This window comes from Oncorhynchus gorbuscha, linkage group LG11, assembly GCF_021184085.1.
Source record: "Oncorhynchus gorbuscha isolate QuinsamMale2020 ecotype Even-year linkage group LG11, OgorEven_v1.0, whole genome shotgun sequence".
In the NCBI taxonomy this organism is placed as follows: Eukaryota; Metazoa; Chordata; class Actinopteri; order Salmoniformes; family Salmonidae; genus Oncorhynchus; species Oncorhynchus gorbuscha.
In genome coordinates, this window is record NC_060183.1 from 44036640 (window position 1) to 44060315 (window position 23676).

Here is a 23676-nt window from a genome sequence, read left to right on the forward strand (position 1 = left end):
GTTCTGATATGATTTATTTTCATTGTGTAATCTAGATCCCATGCTACGATGTCATATAGCTGTACTGAACATAAGCAATAGTGGGTCGGCAGGCCCCGAAATGAAGACGTGACGTTGCATGTAGCCTAAACTGTTGCTGTCCTGTTGCTCGTCTGAATCATACCACATCTCCCATGAGACGGACCTACAACCCTCCTCTCTCAAACTTCTAGTGTTTCCTTTTTGGCATTACACAGAAGTCTAGTGGTCAGCACGTAGACCACTGCTAAAAATACACAGACCGGATTCAGTTTCCTCTCTAACACATACCCTCTCACACCTACACACACACACACCTACACACACACACACACACACACACACACACACACACACACACACACACACACACACACACACACACACACACACACACTGGCCCCTGCCCTCTCAGTCACGCTATGTCCAGCGGGCCCTCTGGTCTTTTCCCACGTGCAATAAATATGTACACTTAATGCCTTCTGTTTCTTTGGTCCCCCGGCCCTGCTCATACTAACCCTCTTTAGTGTGTAAGTACAGCAGGCAGCGATTAGCTGATTAGCTCCACGTCACTAAGCTGCTCCAAGAAGCCCAATTACCCTCCCTGTGCTATACAGACGAACAGAGCCAACCCTTTGAGTCAGACAGACGTTTTGGCACTGACGATGCTTCCATTCTTGTCTGGGAGTCAGAGCCCTCAGCGCTTACTTCCAAATCCACGACAATGTTGGGTTTTTGTGTTTAATCTCATTGAGAATAACCCGGATGAAGAAAGGTTAAATGAGAGACATCTGTGTGAATTCTGCTGGTAGTTTCCCGTTGATGGAATTGGGCTTCTGTCGTGCTTCTTCCTGTCTGTTCCTCTCACTGACCTCTAGAAGTGCTTAACTCAGTGTTAAACACTGTTACTGCAGTAAACCTATTATGGCAGATCAGCTGCTGGGAGACAGATACACCGGCGCGACTAGAACTGTAAATATTTCACATTTAGTACTTTAGCACTTCTCCAGAGCGACTTCCGCCTCACGCCAGACTTCCATCCGTAACACAGCCATGTACAGTCAACTTCACAGGAAGTGAATCATCTATGACATTGCACATGAAAAGTCCAATGACATGTATGGGCACGTTATGGAAAGTCCAAGTCAGTTGTTAATTGCTAAGGTGTTTTAACTCTTAGTGAGGTAGTGAAGTTAGCAGGAGGAGAAAAGGAACACGCTGTGATATCGCCTTGGAAAGCGAGCCGAGTCCGAGAATGAGTCGTTTTGTGGATCAGAAATCAGATGTTTTATTAAGGTAGATTTTTTTTATTGAGGTTAGTGTTACAGGTAAGATTTCTCGCTCCTGGTAGAAGTTGCTCCTAACCACAAATCTAGGATCAGATTATGATACCCCCAACCCCAGCCTTAACCACAAGGGGAATACACCAACACCTGTACCTGGACTAGTGGAAATGTAACCTTTATTTAACGAGGCAGGTCAGTTAAGAACAAATTCTTATTTACAATGACGGCCTACCGGGGAACAGTGGGTTAACTGCCTTGTTCAGGGGGCAGAATGACATACTACTGCTACTTTACTCCAAACCGCTCAGTTTGGTCATGAGTGGATGGATCAGGCCTCCTTGCTGGCGCCTCACTTCCTGCTCTCCCTAACCGCAGAGGTGGGGCTCAGTTGTTTCACTTCCTGAACTGGACGATGGGGGCGGGGATCTTGATGTCCTGGCCCCTTTCCAGCCTCTTCTCACAGTCGATCAGATAGTTGACTCCATCAACCAGCAACTGGACCAGCTCCACCTATACACATGGATACACAGTTATTAGCAGTCGAGGTGAGGTGATTTTCTTTTATCTCTGGCCCAGATAGAGTTTATGGTTTAATTCGATCATTCAGTCTCAGAATAGCGGTTCTAGTTTTACCTCAGATTTTCCCAGACGGTCGTTGTTGGAGATGTCGAAGGTGTCTCCAGTTGTGGCTGTGTCGACTCCGCCTGTCCCTCTCTTCTGCAGACGCATGTTGTCCAGGATCTTACCGAAGCGGGGGTCCTGCAGGTTAAGTACAGAACTTTAATCGATGCTCTGTCTTTGGAAGGAGGGGGTCAATGCACAGGGACACTTCAAGTAAAAACATTAGGGAAGAGAGAGAGAGAGTGTGTTACTTTGCTGAGTTTGGGCAGTCTGACGTGCACTCCAGCCCTGAGTCCAGTGCCCAGGTTGGAGGGGCAGGTGAGGATGTAACCCAGGTGCTCGTTCCACATGAACTCCCAGCCTCTCTCCTGGATCAGCTTCTCCACCTAGAGGATGGAAGGACACGTGAGGTATTCTATACTGTATACTGTGTGTTCACATTCACGCCCCCAAAAATCACTAAACCACTAAGACGTAACATGTAAAGTACCTGTTGGAGTCCTCTGCAGAACCTCTCGAACACTCTCTTCATGTTTCCTCCCTTCTCCATGGAGATGACCCTAGTGTGGTCCTCCTCATTGACCCAGATCAGGAAGGTCTTCTCATTGTTGTGCCTGGAAGAAAGAACACATTCCTAAGAATCCAGAAACATTTGTTGATTGCACTGATTATGTCAAAGTCTATGATCACAGAACACACATGCTGGTTAGAGGCTTCTGCTAGTAAGAGCCTTGTAGACCCTACCAGAGGCCCCTGCCGTCGGGCCAATCACGGGCCATGAAGGCACACGTCAACAAGGGGGAGACAGGCTTGTCAAACAGGAAGTGGTCCTACGGGGGAGAGGGGGAAGGAGGTGGAGGAGGAGAAGGTAGTGGTCAAGGAAAGGGAAGTCAGGGTTACAACTACATAGAGGTAATTCTACTTTGGGGAAAAGGAGTTGAGAGAAAGAAACCTTCCCCAAAGACCTCTAATGCTATGGGAACATGGTTTTGCTTTCTACTCCTTTAGTCTCACCAGATTCCTCTATTCACAGATAGTACTATCTCTACAGCTATTATAATACAAGATAGTCTTACAGGCTTTTAAATCTACAGGGAGAGGGTCCGACTCTCTACTGCTCTGGTCTTACCAGATGCCCCTGGCATCAGGCCAGTCACGGGCCATGAAGGCAGAGGTCAGCAGAGGAGAGATGGGCTTGTCGAACAGGAAGTGCTCCTGAGGCAATGTGAGGGTGAGAGGGCAAAGGTCAATGAGACTGAGGGTTGAAGGTCAACACTAGTCTAGTCTCTCCCAAATCCCCAAAGGATTGCCTCTATTTTCAATCCTTATCATAGCCGTTAGGCTTTAAAAGCAACATGATGTCACCCTAATGTGTCTAGACAGACTGAATTAACTTGGTAACTAAAAACTCTGCAAAACTTCCCTGAAATAATTGGATGGGCTACCAATGGGGAATGACGATAAATTAGTGCAATCGAGAACCATGTCTTCAGAAGAGTCGGTCAGATAAAACTGATGTGACAATGCTGTCACTACAGTTTAGGTTCCTGTGGCACTGTTTCAGTCTTCACAACAGTCCCTGCCATTAACATGGTAATACAAACAGGCAATATCACGGATAAGAAGAATCCTGTATGCAGTCAGGTTACAAAGAAAACACGCAGTCATGTACTTTTTGGACGCAGACACAGACCAATGGGAAAGGAGAGGGGGGATACAGAGATCGATAGCGGCCCTTTGTGAGTGCCTCACATCAATAAGCTGCTGCTGCTCCTTCTCCGTCATGTCTCCCAGGCTGTAGTAGCGTCCGGACAGGTCACCCTTCAGGCCGGCCAGGGCCTGCACGGTCACACGCTCCACCTCGCGGCGCTCCGAGCGGGAGCAGCACGGGGGCAGGCTCAGACCGCGGATACTACGGCCTGTGCGCACGCGAGACGACAGAACGTATTTCTCATCGAAAACACCGTTAGTGATCTGAGGAGGGAACGGGACAGTTATTGTGCATACATCTGAGGACAATGAACTATACGGTGTGTGTGTGTGTGTGTGTGTGTGTGTGTGTGTGTGTGTGTGTGTGTGTGTGTGTGTGTGTGTGTGTGTGTGTGTGTGTGTGTGTGTGTGAGAGAGTTACTTTGGATGCGTCCAGATCAGTGGGGTGTTTCATTGTCTTGGGGTCGTAGCCGTTGTGTCGGTCTTTAATGACGGGGTCAAAGAGGTCGGCGAACACCTGGAGAGGACGGGATGGACTGTTAACAGATCTCCTTCAGATAGATCGAAAGATGCACACAGGCAACCTCCACCACGTACCTTGTAGCTCTCCTCGTCCCCAGCCACCATGCCGACAGTCTTGATGAAGGGGTGGCCCGGGTTGTCCACTCCGGTCTGGATGCACTGGTCCAGGGTCCAGTTGTTAGGCGTCACCTGGTCTCTCAGCTTGCCGTAGATAGCAGGGGTCAGAGCGTGCGCCATGCAGTTGTTGTGCCTCCTCAGGTCAGGGAAGTCAGCGCTGGGGATGATGGGAGAAGTAGTTTTCATTCAAACCATAGAGATGAAAAGATCGAAAGGTGTGCATTATGAAGGACATTTCAAATAGAGTGTGATTATGGACACCGTCCTGGCCAAGAGGACAGCTTATACACTGCTGTTTTGGATGTGATGTGGATTAAAAACATTTTTCTACAGGTACATATTGATTGATTGATTGACTGGTCGCTTGATTGATTGAGACAAGTAGAGGAAGTTGTTTTAGAGTGTTGGTGATGTGTCTAATCTGTGGCTCAAGGCTTAGTTCCTGATATTGTGTGTGTGTGTGTGCGCGCGTGTGTGTGTGTGCGTGCGTGCGTGTGTGTGTGCGTGCGTGTGTGTGCGTGTGTGTGTATGTGTACGTGTGTGTGTATACGCGTGTGTGTGTATGTGTACGTGTGTGTGTGTGTGTGTGTGTATACGTGTGTGTGTGTATACGTGTGTGTATACGTGTGTGTGTGTGTATACGTGTGTGTGTGTGTGTGTGTGTGTGTGTGTGTACGTGTGTGTGTGTGTGTGTGTGTATATGTGTCTACTATATGTGGATGTAAGAAAGGGCAGAGGATGTATCTACTAAACGTCTTAGGTTTCATTCCCTGTCCCACCCCTCCACCTTTGACTTACATTTCAGACTGACTGCAAACTGGGTGTCAGATTCAGGTTTCTTCCCATTCAACAGGTGCAGCTATCCCAGGCCCAACTCATGTGCTCCAAATTATTTCTCCAACCTCTGTAGGTCGTCTGTATATGGCCAAGCTTTTTGTAGTCCACAGGCCATTAGAGGCCATGTTGTTTTGTAGTCCTACCTGGGTGGGTAGAGCTTCCTCCTCTCTTCAGCGGAAAGGATGTTGCTGTCAGTCATCAGGTAGCAGGTTGCCATGGTGCCTGCTCCCAGACTGGCCAACAGCGTGGCCGTGTTACGGCTGGACATCATTCTAGTGAAGGAGAACGCCATCTTGGACGGTTCAAAGGTCAGAATCAGGTCAACTGGGGGTGGGAGAGAGAGAGGAAGCGGCAAGAATAAAGAGAGAGACACAAGGTATAAGTTACACATTTAAAAGGCTGTACTTCCTCAAAATTCTTAAATATGTGTTTATTTATGCATTGGCTTCTTGTTGTGTATGTATAACTGTCGTTGGCTTCTTAAGAGCAGTACAGTTCCTTCCTTTAACCTTTCGGCCTGTCTGACGGTCTTTTTCTGTTGTAGCAAGCTTCACGATGCAGAGTCAGACAGTCACCCTCTTCACCCTTTGACCTCTACATTTTGTCCATGGAATACAGACTGTGGATGATGCAGGTCAAGCAGACTCCATGTCCTCAGTTGAGTTACAATGTGCTTCCAGTTTGTTGATTGTACTGCATTCAATCGTATCATATTAAGTACTTTAAAAAAGTTCATAAAGTTCGTGCAGGTCGTCGATAACAAGCTTACAGTATGAGAGGGGAGTCTCAGCAGATGGCTGATTAAGCTCAGTCTGCTGATTTGGCCTCACAAGACGGCCTCTTAACTATCCCAAAATGGCTGACGCAAAATGGCCACCACCATCAAGGGGGAGGAGGTAGGAGGAAGTTGCCTCTGTACACCGATCGTAGGTCACCAAGATAAAACTAACTTTAGTGTAGCCCCTGAGCAAGGTATTCCTTTCCATATGTCCTGTGACTAAAATCTAAAGGTGAAAGGTCGTTCTCACCCACTCGTCCTTCACTTCAGCACAGAGGAGAGAAAGAGGGAGAAACAGAGAAATAGAGAGACAGAGAGATGGGAGAAAGAGAGAGACACAGAGAGAGAGAGAGACGGAGACACAGAGAGAGACAGAGAGAGAGACAGAGATACAGAGAGAGGGAAAGCAGTCTTAAAACAGAGAGGTCTATATAGATCTGTAGAGGTCTAGTCACTAAAAGAACAGACGCAGGGATAGACTTTCTGTTTCATTAATCCTTCTACACACCTATTACATCATTGTCTGCAGTCGTCAGTTGACTAAGTTCCATGTGATTGTTCTTCATTAAGAATACAGTAACGACTTGGAGGAAGAATACATTTAGACTTGATCGCCTGATCGTCAGTTATCTACAAAGCTGACAATGCACCCTCTCTATTCTACGATCCATATCAATGAAGCCCAATGTGCATCTCAGTGTCTGAACACAAGGTCTCTGGGTCAACTCAACATTATTGACCTCAAAGTCGTGGCTGTGTTTACCCCCGAGTTAAGTACAGCAGACCAGAACCAAGTAGGTGGCTGAGGGGTTTGAGAGGATGAGGCAGTCTGAGAGGAGGAGGCAGCCTGAGAGGAGGAGGCAGTCAGCGCTGAAAGAAATCTAGAGGAGAGAAACCGTGCCAAACGGGTCTAATGCCATGACCGCTCTTTCAGGAATCAAAACACCGCAGGCCACGTGTTCTGTCCTGCTCTGACATTCCGAACCGGTCACAACCTCTCATTACAGGGCACAGGCCAAGACAAGGACACGGGGAGTGGATGAGAGAGAGAGAGAGAGAGAGAGAGAGAGAGAGAGAGAGAGAGAGAGAGAGAGAGAGAGAGAGAGAGAGAGAGAGAGAGAGAAACACACACACACACACACACACACACACACACACACACACACACACACACACACACACACACACACACACACACACACACACACACACACACACACACACACACACACACACACACACACACACACACACACACACACACACACACACGGAGAGACATAGAGAGATAGAGAAAGAGCAATGGATACAGAGATGAATCAGTGAATCAGTGATAAGGTTATGTCATAAATGGCGAGCAGCTGGTATGACCGGCCTGTATGGTGGTTTAAATGCCTCGGAGTCACAGTGGTAATAGAAGCCTTAAAGCCAGGATTACACTAGAACCAGCTCTGAAACCACAGATCTCGGATCAGTTTACCGCCAGGGGGAGAAACATAAAAACTGACCTTAGATCAGTGTCGGGGAGCAATTTCATGCTACTAGCCATACGGAGAGGAGTGTTAAACACATGATGATGGAATACTACTTCTCTGTAAAGCTCTCGAAAGGATGCATTATCTCAAGTCGCGAAGCAGCTCATGACTGTTTTGAGAGCTAATAATGTGCTTAAGGAACTGATGCTCTGCTGTCCTTCAGAACGTCAGACCAGACCATGTAGACCAGTCTACGTTCCCTACGCCAAAAGGCTCCTGCTCTGTCCATCAATGTCATGTCATTATAGCAATTATAGTGACAACTATCAGCCAAATCTCATAAGGATACGCGTCAGGAAACTTGAACTAATAACCTGTAGGTGGAAGGGAGATGTTAACAACTACTTGGCTGCATCTAGAACTTTTAAAATGTATACATTTAAAACAGCCTGTTATTATGCCCCCTTGTCTGAATGAGAGATAGAGGAGAGCTACAGAGAGAGGGAACACAGAATGAAAGATAGAGGGTACAGTACCTGTTTCACTGCTGGTTTCCCTCCCTGCTAAAGATTTCTCTTTCAGGAGTCTATTTCTCTTTCTGATCCCACACTCTACCCACGAACACGTGACTAGGATCTGTGCTTTAGGCCAATTAAAATGTCTGAATTTACGCTGTGAGCCAATGGGTATGTAAGAAGCTGTGCTGCTGACCAATCAAATGTATTTCTGGTGCAACACCTTGGATGGTCCTGGCTCTGCTGCCCGTATTGACCTTGATCTGTACTAGACGCAAAGATCCCTCCCCTCCCCTCTCCAAACATAGATAGTGTCTCTCTCTCTCTCTCCCCCCTCTCCCCCTCTCCCCCCCCTCTCTCAGCTCTTGACTGTTGAGATGAATATCAACTTACTATAGAAGTGACATTAACAACTTTTATTTGATTTCCAAGCCAGGGGTGTAAATCTGTACATTCTCTAAGGAAGTGCATGGAACAATACAGTGGTGAAACAGCAGATTTTACAACAAAGTACAATGTCAGGTATAAAAGCAGGACCGTAGATACTATCAGGATGTGAGAAAGATTCCTGCCATTCGGGACTGTAGATACTATATCAGGATGTGAGAAAGATTCCTGCCATTCAGGACCGTAGATACTATCAGGATGTGAGAAAGATTCCTGCCATTCGGGACTGTAGATACTATATCAGGATGTGAGAAAGATTCCTGCCATTCAGGACCGTAGATACTATCAGGATGTGAGAAAGATTCCTGCCATTCAGGACCGTAGATACTATCAGGAAGCGAGAAAGATTCCTGCCATTCAGGACCGTAGATACTATCAGGAAGCGAGAAAGATTCCTGCCATTCAGGACCGTAGATACTATCAGGATGCGAGAAAGATTCCTGCCATTCAGGACCGTAGATACTATCAGGATGCGAGAAAGATTCCTGCCATTCAGGACCGTAGATACTATCAGGATGCGAGAAAGATTCCTGCCATTCAGGACTGTAGAAAACGGAAGCAGTCTGGAAAAAGCAGTTATCTGAAGAACGACACTGCAAGGAAAGAGAAACGAGCTCTACCGCTTAAACGACCCAAAAGCTCCAAGAAGTTACAAATCTATTGACATACTTTACAAATCAATAGCGCAAGATTTCCCCAAAAATACTGTTTAACAAGTGATCAGATAAAAACCGAACAAATACTAATAAATAAACACATCCAGAGAGAAGCTACAACAATTGAGAAATATTCAGACAAAAGTTGTAAGTAAACTTTAACAACCGTTTGGGTCAAGTCCCTTTACTTGAATGTCGTCATTCACAAAACAGACATGTTACACTTGATTGAACAACATTTCTGAAACTGCAATTTGGGTCAGGACTGGCAAAGGTAAAGCTGTACATGTATATTCTCTGATACACTGTCTGGCTCTGGGGAGAATTAGCTACAGTATATTAGATTGTGCAAAATTACACGGTTGAGAAAAGTGTCTCCTCATATGCCTTTACATGTTCTTCAAATGTTTCTTGTAACAAATAACAGTTGAAAACCTTCACACAGAGAACCCACGGGGGCACACACTGGTTGAATCAATGTTGTTTCCACCTCATTTCACCTTGAACCAATGTGGAATAGATGTTGAATTGATGTCAGTGTCCAGTGTGAATACAATAACAGACAGAAGTAAAACAATGTTTAAAATGCTTAATACATAAGTAAGTAAATAAACATGCTAAATGACAGGATGTTAAGTCCATGCTTACATCATCAGTGTGTGTCAACAGGATCAAGGCCTGGAACTATTCAGGCAATTGTTCAACAGACACAGATCGACTCGATTGGACCCAGGTGACAAAAAAATGATGTTTATCTTCCAAGTTCGTCTTCTGGTTAACAAATAGGTTTTTGATGACAATCAGACATGATGACAATCAGACAGGACACGACCCGGACCCGAGGGAAAATATTGAATTTTGAACCCGGTCGGGTCTCGGGTATTCGGGTTCGGGTGGACCCATGAAGATGTCTTCAAGGAAGTGCAAAAACCTCTGGGGAATGTTATCACTATTTGATGAGGCTGGTCACCAGTAGAGGGCAATATAGTGACCGCCACTGTTCCTCCCCACTCGTCTGCCCACAGCTGCCATTAGTCCGACAAGCTAGACGTCTCTCCTAATCAGTTACAGCCAAACCTGCCCTTTTCAGAGCAAATGGAAATGGATACATGGAAATGCATGCAAGAGCTTCAGGAAATCATTATAACCTGTTATAAACACACTTTACAGCGTATGACTAAATCTTGATATGTACATATTTACAAGCAAGGCACATCTTCACCAGAGTTCTTAAGCATAATCATTGGCAATGGTGATAAAGTAAGAGGAACCCTTAACCGGGTGATTCTCAGGGCTCTCCCGTCCACTGGTTCCATAGTTACCAAGCAGACAACAATAAGAACACTAACTACTAAGTGTCTGATGCAGCTGGACTGAGACCGACTGTTTCTGTGTGTTTAGCCAGGAGGGATGCGGGGTTCAATCTTCAGGGACAGCTCATACAACGTGTCCTCATCCATCACCAGAGTCCTATCCAGCAGGAACTGAGTCACCTGGGAGAGAGTGAGACGGAGAGGAAGCCCGGCGAGTCAGTTACTTCTAACAGGGTTGTAAGCTAGAAACATTGATTGACTGTGCGGCGGGTGTTACCTTGGCTTGGTGCTCTATCCTGTAGGGCGCACCCTGGAACTGACGGATCTCTCTGATGATGTGAGAAATCTGGAACAGACAGGAGAACAGGGAGGAGAGACATGAGACAGGCAGAAGGCAGAGCGACAGCGAGAGAGAGATACAGGCTGACTGATTGACTGACTGTGTGTGCGTGCGTGCATTTGTGTGTTTACCATCCTCATCTTGGAGAAGTTGACGAGTCCCTCCTCGGTGAAGTTGGGCGTTCCCTCTTCGATGAAGGCCAGGTCAGTCAGGTACATCCCCAGATAGGGCACACAGGGAGGGTTGCAGCTGCACACGGACCAATCCATCAATCAATGTTCACATCAGTATTCAAGCTTTTCCTAACGTTTCACAAGTCCTTAAACAGATTGAAAAAGGATCTACAGCCCTTACAAATTAATGCGGGACGGAACATCATACGCGATGGATGACTATGTACAGTACACGATTGTGCACCATTTCCTGGGACCCATTTTGACTCGTGAGCGCTACTTCCAAAACTACTGGCTGAAATGATACAAAACATCTATAGCATCACTTTAATTATTTTTAAAAATATGCGCTTAATCATGTGGACAAATATTCTGCCTCTATTGTATTGTGCTTGCTCAAGGGCACATCGGCAGATTTTTCACCTTGTCGGCACGGGTATTCGAACTGGCCCAAACGCTCTAACCGCAAGGCTACCTGACGTCCCATAGCTCCTTGGTGAGATTTCACTGTTCGCCCAGGTACACGTCGTGGCGATAATCTGTGACCAAAACCCAGACACACAAATTCTCCCTTTATCTCCCCTCTTTCTTACTTTTTCAGAGTTTCTCTCAGGTTCTTGAACCGGCCCTCTGATGACACTGTCTTCTGCAGCCTGTCCATCAACGACTTGGTCTGTTTGCAGACTTTGGCCCATGTCTTCTTCAGCCTGTAGATGGCGCTGCGGTTGAGAGCTGAGGTGATCTCTAGAACGCCGTTATAGTTGTTGAGGCAGCGACAGATATCAGCAACCGCCAACCACTTCTCTATGGAGTTAGCCCTGGAGCCCACGTCTGTATGGGCAATGATCTGAGACGCTACCAGGTTACTCATCTAGAGCAGGAAACCAGAAGAAAAACCGAGAGGGGGAAGGGAGAGGAGGGATGAGAGAAATAAGGGAAGTGGGAAAGAGGCATAGATACAGAAAAGAGGGACAGGGAAATATGTTGAGATACGAGTATAGATCTGAAGCGCTGGCTGGTATAGAACTATTGAGTATAGATCTGTTTTAAATCTTACATCGTTAAAGTGCTGACTGGTCTTCATGATGTATGGAGTTCTCTCTGACTTGTCCAGCTTCATCCAGCCCTGGCCCAGAAACTCTCTGGTGGACACGGAACACACCACAACTATGCAACAACAACACAACAACACTATTCTCTGATGTAGAATATACACTCACACTATTCTCTGATGTAGAATATACACTCACTCGTAAGGGATGCTCCTGAACACAATGTGGTCTAGCAGGGTGATCTGTTCAGCCAGCTCCATCGCAGACAGAGACTCAAAACACTCTGCTTTGGGACACTCCGCCTGGTAAACCAATATTAAACAGTGTTCCATGTCTGCACTACAAACGGGTTGACACCTAATATACACAAATAAGGGGAGCTTATATAAGTGTATTTTTTGCATATCCCCCCTGAAAGTGAGGTCATGGCCAGGGTTCAGCCATTACTCAAGGCGACCTTGGAGGAATTTAGGGTCAAGTTCCTCGACAGACTTTTCACCTTGACAGACTTTTCACCTTGTCGGCTCAAACTAGCAACCTCTCGGTTACCGGCCCAACACTCTAACCGCTAGGCTACCTGGCAGGTAGCCGCTAAATAAAAGGACACAGTGGACTAATATGGCTCTTACAGGGGACTAAAACCAGGGTCACATACATAGTGCATGACAAATACTTTACAATACTTGAGCTAAGCTTGATTTATTTCCCCTGTAAAATAGAAGCAATGGCGTTTTCCCAAAAGTGAAATCTCTGATCGAAATCAAGCGCACCTCAAATACTTTTAAATGCATTCTAAAGTATTTTACATCAAGTATTGGTTGGGTCTTCAGGGGGATGCTCCACCACAAGACACACTAATATAACTAATACTGTAGGTTCTAATTATTTATGGCGAAGACTTCAAATAGTCTAAATGGAGACTACGTATCTGGACAACGTCTTACCAGGATGAAGTGGAGCAGTGGACTTCTCTGTTCCAAAGTCAGCATTCCAAATTACATCAACATTCATTTACTGACTAAATAATAACTAAACACACTTTCTACCACCATATTGTTATAAGATGGCGCCGGAGAAGAAGGCATTTTTTACTTTAACGAGTCTGACGAGGCCGATGCGAACGATATACTGCTTTCTCTGGAACAGGCCCAGATCCCCATGATTTGCGTGAAGAGTAGGTGGAGAAAATGGGGCTGGAGGGTGGGCTGCCTTCTGAGAATTCGTAGGCGATCGAACAAACCCCCACTTCTTTCCATTCTGCTAGCAAACGTGCAATCTTTGGACAATAAAATAGATGATCTATGCAGATGACTAAACTACCAACGGGACATTAAAACCTGTAATATCTTATGCTGCACGGAGTCGTGGCTGAACGACGACAATATCAACATACAGCTGGCTGGTTACACGATGTACCGTCAGGACAGAACAGCAGCATCTGGTAAGACAAGGGGCGGTGGACTATGTATTTTTGTAAATAACAGGTGGTGCACGCACGATATCTAAGAAAGTCTAGCGCTATTGCTCTCCTGAGGTATCGTATCTCATGATAAACTGTAGACCACACTACCTACCTAGAGAGTTTTCATCTGTATTTTTCTTAGCTGTTTACATACTGTACCACCACAGTCAGAGGCTGGCACTAAGACAGCATTGAATGAGCTGTATTCCGGCATAAGCAAACAAGAAAACGCCAATCCAGAGGCAGCGCTCTTAGTAGCCAAGGACTTTAATGCAGGGAAACTTAAATATGTTTTACCAAATTTCTATCAGCATGTTAAATGTGCAACCAAAGGAAATAAAACTCTGGACCACCTTTACTCCACACACAGAGACGCATACAAAGCTCTCCCTCGCCCTCCATTTGGCAAATCTGACCATAATTCTATCCTCCTGATTCCTGCATACAAACAAAAATGAAAGCAGGAAGCGCCGGTGACTAGATCAATAAAAAAGTAGTCAGATGAAGCAGATGCTAAGCAACAGGACTGTTTTGATAGCACAGACTGGAATATGTGCCGGGATTCCTCCGATGGCATTGAGGAGTACACCACATCAGTCATTGGCTTCATCAATAAGTGCATCGATGGCGTCGTCCCCACAGTGACCATACGTACATGACCCAACCAGAAGCCATGGATTTACAGGCAACATCCGCACTGAGCTAAAGGCTAGAACTGCCGCTTTCAAGGAGTGGAAGCTTATAAGAAATCCTGCTATGCCCTCCGACAAACCTTCAAACAGGCAAAGAGTCAATACAGGACTAACATGGAATCGTACAACACCAGCTCTGACGCTCGTCTGATGTGGCAGGGCCTGCAAACCATTACAGACTACAAAGGGAAGCACAGCCGAGAGCTGCCCAGTGACCCGAGCCTAAACTATAGCCTACATAGGCCTGTAATATCAGATGTAATGACAAGATGTAAAAGCAGGCAAAAAAAAAAACGTGGCCCATGATTTTTGAAATCTACAGTGTATTATCAAAAAACTAAAAACATTTCAAGGTTTATCACGATCTTAAGGTTATGAATCAACTGTCAAAATGTAGTTTAATCATGGCCTGGAGCAGTCTAGTTGTTAGGACCGCTTCTTTATAATACCAACATGTCTGTAATACCAACATGTTTCAAATAGACCACCACAGTCCCTGTGCCCAAGAACACTAAGGTAACCTGCATAAACAACAACTGACCCGTAGCACTCACTTCTGTAGCCATGAAGTGCTTCAAAACGTTGGTCATGGCTCACATCAACACCATTATCCCAGAAACCCTAGACCCACTCCAAGTTGCATACTGACCCAAAAGATCCACAGGTGATGTAATCTCTATTGCACTCTACACGGGCCTTTCCCACCTGGACAAAAGGAACACCTATGTGAGAATGCTATTCATTGACTACAGCTCAGCGTTCAACACCATAGTGCGCTCAAAGTTCATCAATAAGCTAAGGATTATTGACACGGTCCAACCACACCAAGACAGTTGTGAAGAGGTCACGACAAAACCTATTCCCCCTCAGGAGACTGAAAATATTTGGCATGGGTCCTCAGATCCTCAAAAGGTTCTACAGCTGCACCATCGAGAGTTGCATCACTGCCTGGTATGGCAACTGCTCAGCCTCCGATCACAAGGCACTAGAGAGGGTAGTGCGAACAGCCCAGTACATCATTGGGGCCAAGCTTCCTGCCATCCAGGACCTCTATACCAGGCGGTGTCAGAGGAAGGCCCTAAAAATTGTCAAAGACTCCAGCCACCCTAGTCGTAGACTGTTCTCTCTGCTACCGCACGGAAAGCGGTACCGGAGCGCCAAGTCTAGGTCCAAGAGGCTTCTAAACAGCTTCTACGCCCAAGCCATAAGACTCCTGAACATTTAGTCAAATGGCTACCCAGGCTATTTACATTTCCCCTCCCTTTTTTACAGTGCTGCTACTCTCTGTTGTTATCATCTATGCATAGTCACTTTAATAACTCTACCTACATGTACATATTACCTCAACTAACCGGTGCCCCCGCACATTGACTCTGTACCGGTACCCCCCTGTATATAGTCTCGCTATTGTTATTTTACTGCTGCTCTTTAATCACTTGTTACTTTTATTTCTTATTCTTATCCATATATTTTTTTAAACTGCATTGTTGGTTAGGGGCTCGTAAGTAAGCATTTCACTGTAAGGCCTACACCTGTTGTATTCGGAGCATGTGACAAATACAATTTGATTTGATATCCTGCAAATGAAATTAGCATCTATTCTAGGCAGTAGTTGTGTGTGTGATTGAACTATATATATATATATACTATACATACCGTATGTAGGATGTCTTCTATCTTGAGTTGAGCATCCTCTTGTTCATCTTGAGAAAGGGCACTGAGAGACAAGCAGTCTCATGAATAACAAATGTAATGACACAATCACACACCCACTCTCACACACACTCTCACACGGTATACTAAGGTACACACACCACACACACTCACTAACTCTCACTGTGTGTGTGTGTGAGTGTGTGTGAGCTTGTACTTAAGCATGTGTGTGTGTGTGTGTGTTTGTGTGTGTGTCTGTGAGTGTGTGTGTCTGCGAGTGTGTGTGGTCTTGTACTTTAGCTTGCGTGTGTGTACCTTAGAATGTTTCCAGTGGCTTTCCTCTCTTGAGGCAGCAGGTCTGCGTCTCTTAGCACCTCCTCCAGAAGGGTCATTACACCCACCTTCAGCTCACTGTTCATCTCAAAGTCCTGACACACGCACAAACACACACGCTTAGCGATCATTTCCCCCAGTCATTTCTTCAGAGGATGCTGTAAACTCACAGGTACATTGTTTACTCCCTTCCACATCAGAATTATTATAGAGCATAAATTGACCTCTTCTCTCTGCGTCAACATCAGCCTGTTTCAGCATGTATGGTCACCTACACACCAGGACACAGGAGATGAGGGCTGACCATCCCGTAAATGTGCATGTGTGTTCATGCCCCACGGAGCAGATGGTGGCGACAGTAGTGTAAGAGCTGGGGTTTGTTCAAGAGCAACAGTCCTGTCTGCTACAGAGGGCAGGACACCAGGGGGCCCCAGTGGAGCAGGGTGACATTTCTCTGGACATCACGAGAGTTGGACAGAGGACAACAGGGGTAGGCAGGCAGTGGTTGTGTGTGTATGTGGTTCAGACCTGTGAGTGCTTGGAGACCCAGTGACGCAGTACGTTGAGGACTCTGTTGGTAGCAGCTCTACGGATGATAAACTCCTTGTCACAGGTCCTCTCGCTATTATTGAAACCTGAGAGAGAGAGAGAGAGAGAGAGAGAGAGAGAGAGAGAGAGAGAGAGAGAGAGAGAGAGAGAGAGAGAAGAGAGAGAGAGAAGAGAGAGAGAGAAAGGAGAACTTGTGGTGAAATGGTAAATGATGCTGGTAAGACGGTTGTTATTGTTCATGTTGTCTGTTACCCTGGGAACTGCCGTGTCCGGCGGCTGCCGTGGCAATAGCAAAGGCTGAGGCTGGTGACATAGTACCACGATTGTTTTCCCCCGTGGAACCTCCAGACTGTCTGTATCGCATGTGTCTGGGTGTAGAGGGGGAGCGACAGGGGGACTCTGTCAGGGGGACTCGGTCCTCGCTGACTTGAGGGTTAGACTCTGGGAGGAACTTCTCCAGAGAAACCGTCTCCAGAACAGCTGTTAATTAAAATATACAGGCACTCAGTGAGTGTGTGTCTGTGTTTGTGAGTGTGTGTCTGTGTTTGTGTGTGTGTGTCTGTGTTTGTGCGTCTACGTGTGTGCCAGCCTACCCCTGCGGATGCTGCGTCTGAGTTTTCCACAGAATGCGTCAATGCGCGGCATGTCTCCTCCCTCTTCCGGCGTTGGGGGGACAGGTTCCTGTGAACAGGTGGGGCGGCTCAGTTCTAGAAGGGCTTTTGTGGTGGTGGGAGGGGAGGTGGAGACCCCCAGGACTGTTGGCAGGCTGGGAGCCCGCGTACAGGTGGGAGGGGGGGACGAAAACCCAGATGGAGCCCGGGTGGCATTGGGAGGAGGGGAGGAAAACCCTGAAGGGGGCCTGGTGGCGTTGGGAGGGGGGGAGGAGATGGAGGGAGGGTGAGAGGAAGTGGGGGAGTTAGCAGCAGAGGAGGAAGGGGTGGAGAGGTCTAGGACCCCTGCCTTGGAGGAGACCGGCGAGGAGAGGGAGAGTTTGCGGGAGTGAACCGGGGAGGAGGTGCGGGAGGGGATGGTGAGAGGAGGGGGAGAGGAGAACTTGCGACAGAGACGGGGAGATTTGTTGTTGAGGTGCTCGCCTCCCCACGTCCCCTGGTTGGTGGCAAAGAACAACTCCAGAGACCTGAGGAGGGACAGAGGGATGGGAGAAGAAGAGGAGGATAAAGACAAAAAGGAAGCACTTGATTATTCCTACGTCATATGAGAAACCTATGTAACATCTATGTTAGCCCTCTGAACTAAAACCAAGAAGAAAAAGTATTTTTGTTTGAAAGGCTGTATGAGTGAAATGAACCAATGAAAGAGTCAATGGAGAGGCAGTGAAAAGAGGAGAGTGTAAGAGAAAAAAGAAGAAAAAAAAGGGTGTCACTCTTTTTGGTCCAGAGCAAGCCGTGTGATCTTCAGACTGTAGTCAGGACAGAGAGACGTGATGGACAGACGATCGGAGGAGTGATACTGAACCCTGAGAGGAGAGGAGGAGTGGAGGAGAGAAGGAGAAGAGGAGATGGCATGATGGCATGGGAGAGGAGGTGTCGAAGGAAAAGATGTGGAAGGAGGGGGAGGAGTGACAAAACCAGGAGTGGAGTGGAGGGGGAGGAAAGAGAAGGAAAGAGACAGAGAGAGTGATGGTCAGTATGCATGTCTATTATACGAGGATAGAAGGAGGAAGAGACCGAATGGATGAAGGAGTGATGGAGTGATGTGGCATGAGAAGACTGTATATCTTTCTACCTGACCGGTATAGAGGTAAAAGGTTTCTTGTAGATGTCGGCCAGTTTGTCCATGACCACAGCAGCGGTAGTAAAGATCCTGTACGTGTGGAGGAAGGTGTTGAGGAAGTCGATCGAGAGGAAGCGCAGGTCAGTCAGTCTCTCCAGCAGCCGCTCCACGCTGGCGTAGCGGATCTGGGGGACCTTGCAGGAGTTGAGTGTCTTGCTGAAGCAGATGTCCACATCATCTTTGTGCAGCCGTGCGTCCGACCTGGTGGGACAAGAATCAATGAGATCATCAGCTATTGGGTGATCTCCCAAATGGGAAAAGGGGATTGGATAACCTGGGGATTATCAACTCTCACTGACGTGGAAAAGAATATACAGTCTTTATTTGGGCTCTTACTTGATCATGTGCGGCACAGTTACTTTAGAGTTCTCCTCAAATACGCTGGTCATCAGGCCATTACAGCGGATATTATCTATACACTATAGACAGAGAGAAAGAAAAAGGTACAGAATGAATGAAAGACAGAGAGAGACAAGAGGGCAGAGACAGTCATGTTACTGTCCATGGTGCTGAACCTCTTTCAAAATCAGTGCAGAGACTTGCAGAAGCAGTAGGTGTAGGAGTTGATTTGGGCCTGGGCATCTCATCCCCAGGTATGTTTACCTGACTGATATCACTGGTCCAGGCAGCTTTCTCCTGGCGGGAGGGAGCCAATAGGACGACAGAGAAGGCGGGGCCATCAGGGGGTTCCACCACGATTTTAAACTCCAGGTGGTTGAAGCCCTGACCTCCTGCATTGTCTACAGGAGGGAGGTGGGAAGGATCAAGGTCAAAAGTTTGTTGATGTATTGATTGATTGATTGATTGAATTGACTTATTCATTGATTTATTACTTTATGAAAGATACTTACAGTCCTCATCGTTGGCATCTAGCTCCTCTACAAGGGTACATTCTATTAGAGACAGCACCCCACCCTGCTGTGAGGGTCAAAGGGCAGAGGGAAGGTCAACTGTGTCAAAATCTGCTTGACATACAAATGTTTTCTACTACCTACACATTTTAGAACACCTACTCATTCAAGGGTTTTTCTTTATTTGTACTATTTTCTACATTGTAGAATAATAGTGAAGGCATCAAAACTATGAAATGACACATATGGAATCATGTTGTAACCGAAAAAGTGTCAAACAAATCAAAATATATGTTATATTTGAGATTCTTCAAATAGCCACCCTTTTCCTTGATGGCAGCTCTGCACACTCTTGGGATTCTCTCAACCAGCTTCACCTGAAATGCTTTTGCAACAGTTTCCACATATGCTGAGATTGGTTGAGGTCGGGGATTGTGGAGGCCAGGTCATCTGATGCAGCACTCCATCACTCTCCTTCTTGGTAAAATAGCCCTTACACAGCCTGGAGGTGTGTTGGGTCATTGTCCTGTTGAAAAAAAAATGTCTCACAAAACTCGGCGGTTGGAACAAAAAAATCTCAAATTTGGACTCCAGACTAAAGGACACATTTCCACCGGTCTAATGTCCTTTACTTGTGTTTCTTGGCCCAAGGAAGTCACTTCTTCTTATTGGTGTCCTTTAGTAGTGGTTTCTTTGCAGACATTTGACCACGAAGGCCTGATTCACACAATCTTCTCTGAACAGTCGATGTTGAGATGTGTCTCTGTGAAGCATTTATTTGGGCTGCAATTTCTGAGGCTGGTAACTAATGAACTTGGTCTTTTACCAAATAGGGCTATCTTCTGTATACCCCCCTACCTTGTCACAACACAACTGATTGGCACAAACCCAGGAAGGAAAGAAATTCCACAAATGAACTTTTAAGTAGGCACACCTGTTAATTGAAATGCATTCCAGGTGACTACCTCATGAAGCTGGTTGAGAGAATGCCAGGAGTTGGCAAAGCTGTCATCAAAGCAAAGGGTGGCTATTTGAAGAATCTCAAGTATAAAATATATTTTGATTTATTTAACACTTTTTTGGTTACTACATGATTCCATGTGTTATTTCATAGTTTTGATGTCTTCACTATTATTCTACAATGTAGAACATAGTCAAAATAAAGAAAAAGTAGGTGTTTGAAAACTTTTGACCGGTAGTGTATATCAACACATTTCGTATGTATATGTTTGCATGTGTCTGACCACGTGAAAGTACAGATGGCGCATCTTCATTTGAGGAAAATAATCCTGCAGCAAGAGGCTTTGAATATCTGGAGAAATATTAAGAATCGCCACCAGGGGGCAGCTGAAGCGGTGTTTATGTACAATGCAGCACCGTACCTACATTGTACCTTAGACTGCAGATCCACTGGGCGCCTGTTCAAGTAGCGTCTTGTGTGAATTCTTATGTGGATTATAATTAACGGGCATATTTGTAGGGGATATACTTATTTTTCGTTATATTCGTTGAAATAAATATAGATAAATGGTAGATGATTGGTTGATTGATTGCCTGATTGCCTCAGTGCCTGTGTGGTCCAGGAGTTACAACCGCTGACCCTGGCACACATATGGTTCGAATCCGGCCCACCTCCCTTTGACTCCCCATCCCCCTATCTTCTCCATCTTTACAACACTGTTCTAGCTCTTCAAGGTAAGCAACAACAACAAAAAAGACTTCAATTTATTTAGATGGCCTAATGTAGGTTATAGGCTCACAAGCTAATTGCATTCATTTCAACGTTTTCAAGAAGTAAAACGAATAGCCTGATAATTTACAGATCAAAGAAACGTGTCTCAGCTCAACAAAATAGTCTTTGGATAGGCTCAAACGCATACACATCCTGACAGCTTTAAGAAAGGACATTTAAAAGCCACACAATACAGGCTTTCAATCCACAACAAGGATGACTTCAAATGCCGGCATCAAACTGGAAGCACAGCAGGCCTTTGCTACTGTAGCCGGCGCATAACAGTGTGGTAATGGTAATGTATGAAACGTGGGCGAGCACTGGAAGAACGTTTATCGTTCTACGGCGGGCCTTCATCTATCAATCAACTGATGGCCCAAACCAGCTCATCAACTCAGACAGGGGAACACAAACAGTATGTGATTGGGTAGTTTAGAGAACGCATTGGAATATAATCAAATAACAAGGAACCTATTGCAACCATCGATGGCACTAGATTATCACCGGTTGATGTCTGTTTAAACGATCAATACGTGCTAAATTCACCCGCACAGCTGATCTCAATTGCAACCATTATTGGTCACCTGATTACCGCGCCCTGAAAGATGATATCGGTAGGACGAACAGATTGTTTTGATATATCCTTAGAGAGTTAAAGTAGTGATGGGTTGAAGCTCTTTGTGCATGAGAAGTCCAATGATTTCACGGACTGCAGTAGACTAGGAATGTCTACTCTCAGTTACTCATTGCCTCTCCTGACTGTGAAATACACGGAGGAGCACAAATACATCTGAAGTACATATTTGTGGAAGGGAGGGGGTGAGAGCTAAGGGTATACATGAACACTGCGCTGTACTGAATGTACCGGATGTATTCGACTGTTACATCTTCGCCGAGTAAACATTTGAAACATCACTCGGAGTTCGGGCTCTTTTGTATGATAAGTATCTTTATTTTATTTTGAGAGATTGCTTTTCTTATCAGTTTCCTATTTGCAGTGTGTTACCCATTAAATACATCTGTCTTACTAATAAAAGTGTCTGGTAGGGTGATTTCTTATCAAGTTCGGGGGTAAAATATCCCTGGACTGTCCATATTTGAAATGTGTAACTAGTGCCAGAAGGGTATGGGATGGAATCGAATCCACGCCGACAGGGTAGGCCTAAATGTAAAATCTCATTTTATTTGTCACATGTGGCGAATACAACCGGTATACAGTGAAATGCTTACTTACAAGCCCTTAACCAACAATGCTTTAAGAAGTTTTAAGAAAAACGTGTTCAGTAAAAAATAGGATAAGTTTTAAAAAAATCTGAAAAAAAAGTACAAAATAATTCAACAGCAGCAGTAAAATAACAATAGTGAGGCTATATACATGGGGTACCGGTACAGAGTCAATGTGGAGGCTATATACAGGGGGTACCGGTACAGAGTCAATGTGGAGGCTATATACAGGGGGTACCGGTACAGAGTCAATGTGGAGGCTATATACAGGGGTACCGGTACAGAGTCAATGTGGAGGCTATATACAGGGGGTACCGGTACAGAGTCAATGTGGAGGCTATATACAGGGGGTACCGGTACAGAGTCAATGTGGAGGCTATATACAGGGGGTACCGGTACAGAGTCAATGTGGAGGCTATATACAGGGGGTACCGGTACAGAGTCAATGTGGAGGCTATATACAGGGGTACCGGTACAGAGTCAATGTGGAGGCTATATACAGGGGGTACCGGTACAGAGTCAATGTGGAGGCTATATACAGGGGTACCGGTACAGAGTCAATGTGGAGGCTATATACAGGGTATTACGGTACAGAGTCAATGTGGAGGCTATATACAGGGGGTACCGGTACAGAGTCAATGTGGAGGCTATATACAGGGGGTACCGGTACAGAGTCAATGTGGAGGCTATATACAGGGTATTACGGTACAGAGTCAATGTGGAGGCTATATACAGGGGTACCGGTACAGAGTCAATGTGGAGGCTATATACAGGGGTACCGGTACAGAGTCAATGTGGAGGCTATATACAGGGTATTACGGTACAGAGTCAATGTGGAGGCTATATACAGGGGTACCGGTACAGAGTCAATGTGGAGGCTATATACAGGGGGTACCGGTACAGAGTCAATGTGGAGGCTATATACAGGGGGTACCGGTACAGAGTCAATGTGGAGGCTATATACAGGGGGTACCGGTACAGAGTCAATGTGAAGTCTATATACAGGGGTACCGGTACAGAGTCAATGTGGAGGCTATATACATGGGTACCGGTACAGAGTCAATGTGGAGGCTATATACAGGGGTACCGGTACAGAGTCAATGTGGAGGCTATATACAGGGGGTACCGGTACAGAGTCAATGTGGAGGCTATATACAGGGGTACCGGTACAGAGTCAATGTGGAGGCTATATACAGGGGGTACGGTACAGAGTCAATGTGGAGGCTATATACAGGGGGTACCGGTACAGAGTCAATGTGGAGGCTATATACAGGGGGTACCGGTACAGAGTCAATGTGGAGGCTATATACAGGGGGTACCGGTACAGAGTCAATGTGGAGGCTATATACAGGGGTACCGGTACAGAGTCAATGTGGAGGCTATATACAGGGAGTACCGGTACAGAGTCAATGTGGAGGCTATATACAGGGGTACCGGTACAGAGTCAATGTGGAGGCTATATACAGGGGGTACCGGTACAGAGTCAATGTGGAGGCTATATACAGGGGGTACCGGTACAGAGTCAA

General features: G+C 46.0%; 2 protein-coding genes across 7 annotated transcripts in view; both read right to left on the minus strand.

Moving 5' to 3' along the window:
• Positions 1–1463: 1463 nt before the first annotated feature.
• Positions 1464–8054, minus strand: LOC124048707 (creatine kinase U-type, mitochondrial-like). 2 transcript variants are annotated; one of them, XM_046369735.1, is made up of 10 exons: positions 7901–8054; positions 5255–5435; positions 4233–4431; positions 4057–4152; positions 3678–3899; positions 2670–2755; positions 2416–2539; positions 2177–2311; positions 1938–2063; positions 1464–1814 (listed from the first exon to the last, which is right to left on the minus strand). In XM_046369735.1, the coding sequence occupies exons 2-10, from the start codon at positions 5401–5403 to the stop codon at positions 1698–1700; spliced, it is 1254 nt and encodes a 417-aa protein (XP_046225691.1). In that variant the 5' UTR covers positions 5404–5435; positions 7901–8054; the 3' UTR covers positions 1464–1697. The 2 variants fall into 2 exon arrangements, with proteins under 2 accessions (XP_046225691.1, XP_046225692.1); XM_046369736.1 differs by lacking the exon at positions 2670–2755 and adding an exon at positions 3055–3140.
• Positions 8055–8287: 233 nt separating this feature from the next.
• rasgrf2a (Ras protein-specific guanine nucleotide-releasing factor 2a) overlaps positions 8288–23676 on the minus strand; it is a 73758-nt gene continuing 58369 nt past the window's right edge. For 2 of the 5 annotated variants that reach the window (XM_046369741.1, XM_046369739.1), the window contains exons 10-26: positions 19195–19261; positions 18947–19083; positions 18680–18762; positions 18296–18544; positions 17934–18026; positions 17143–17687; positions 16802–17029; positions 16529–16635; positions 15983–16095; positions 15671–15731; positions 12805–12831; positions 12059–12162; positions 11866–11950; positions 11402–11679; positions 10767–10884; positions 10573–10641; positions 8288–10475 (exon numbers count right to left, since the gene is read on the minus strand). In XM_046369741.1, the coding sequence (XP_046225697.1) occupies positions 10380–10475; positions 10573–10641; positions 10767–10884; positions 11402–11679; positions 11866–11950; positions 12059–12162; positions 12805–12831; positions 15671–15731; positions 15983–16095; positions 16529–16635; positions 16802–17029; positions 17143–17687; positions 17934–18026; positions 18296–18544; positions 18680–18762; positions 18947–19083; positions 19195–19261 (2460 nt within the window). In that variant the 3' untranslated portion in view covers positions 8288–10379. The remainder of the gene's footprint in view (positions 10476–10572; positions 10642–10766; positions 10885–11401; positions 11680–11865; positions 11951–12058; positions 12163–12804; positions 12832–15670; positions 15732–15982; positions 16096–16528; positions 16636–16801; positions 17030–17142; positions 17688–17933; positions 18027–18295; positions 18545–18679; positions 18763–18946; positions 19084–19194; positions 19262–23676) is intronic. The other 3 variants (XM_046369742.1, XM_046369740.1, XM_046369743.1) reach the window with 3 other exon arrangements.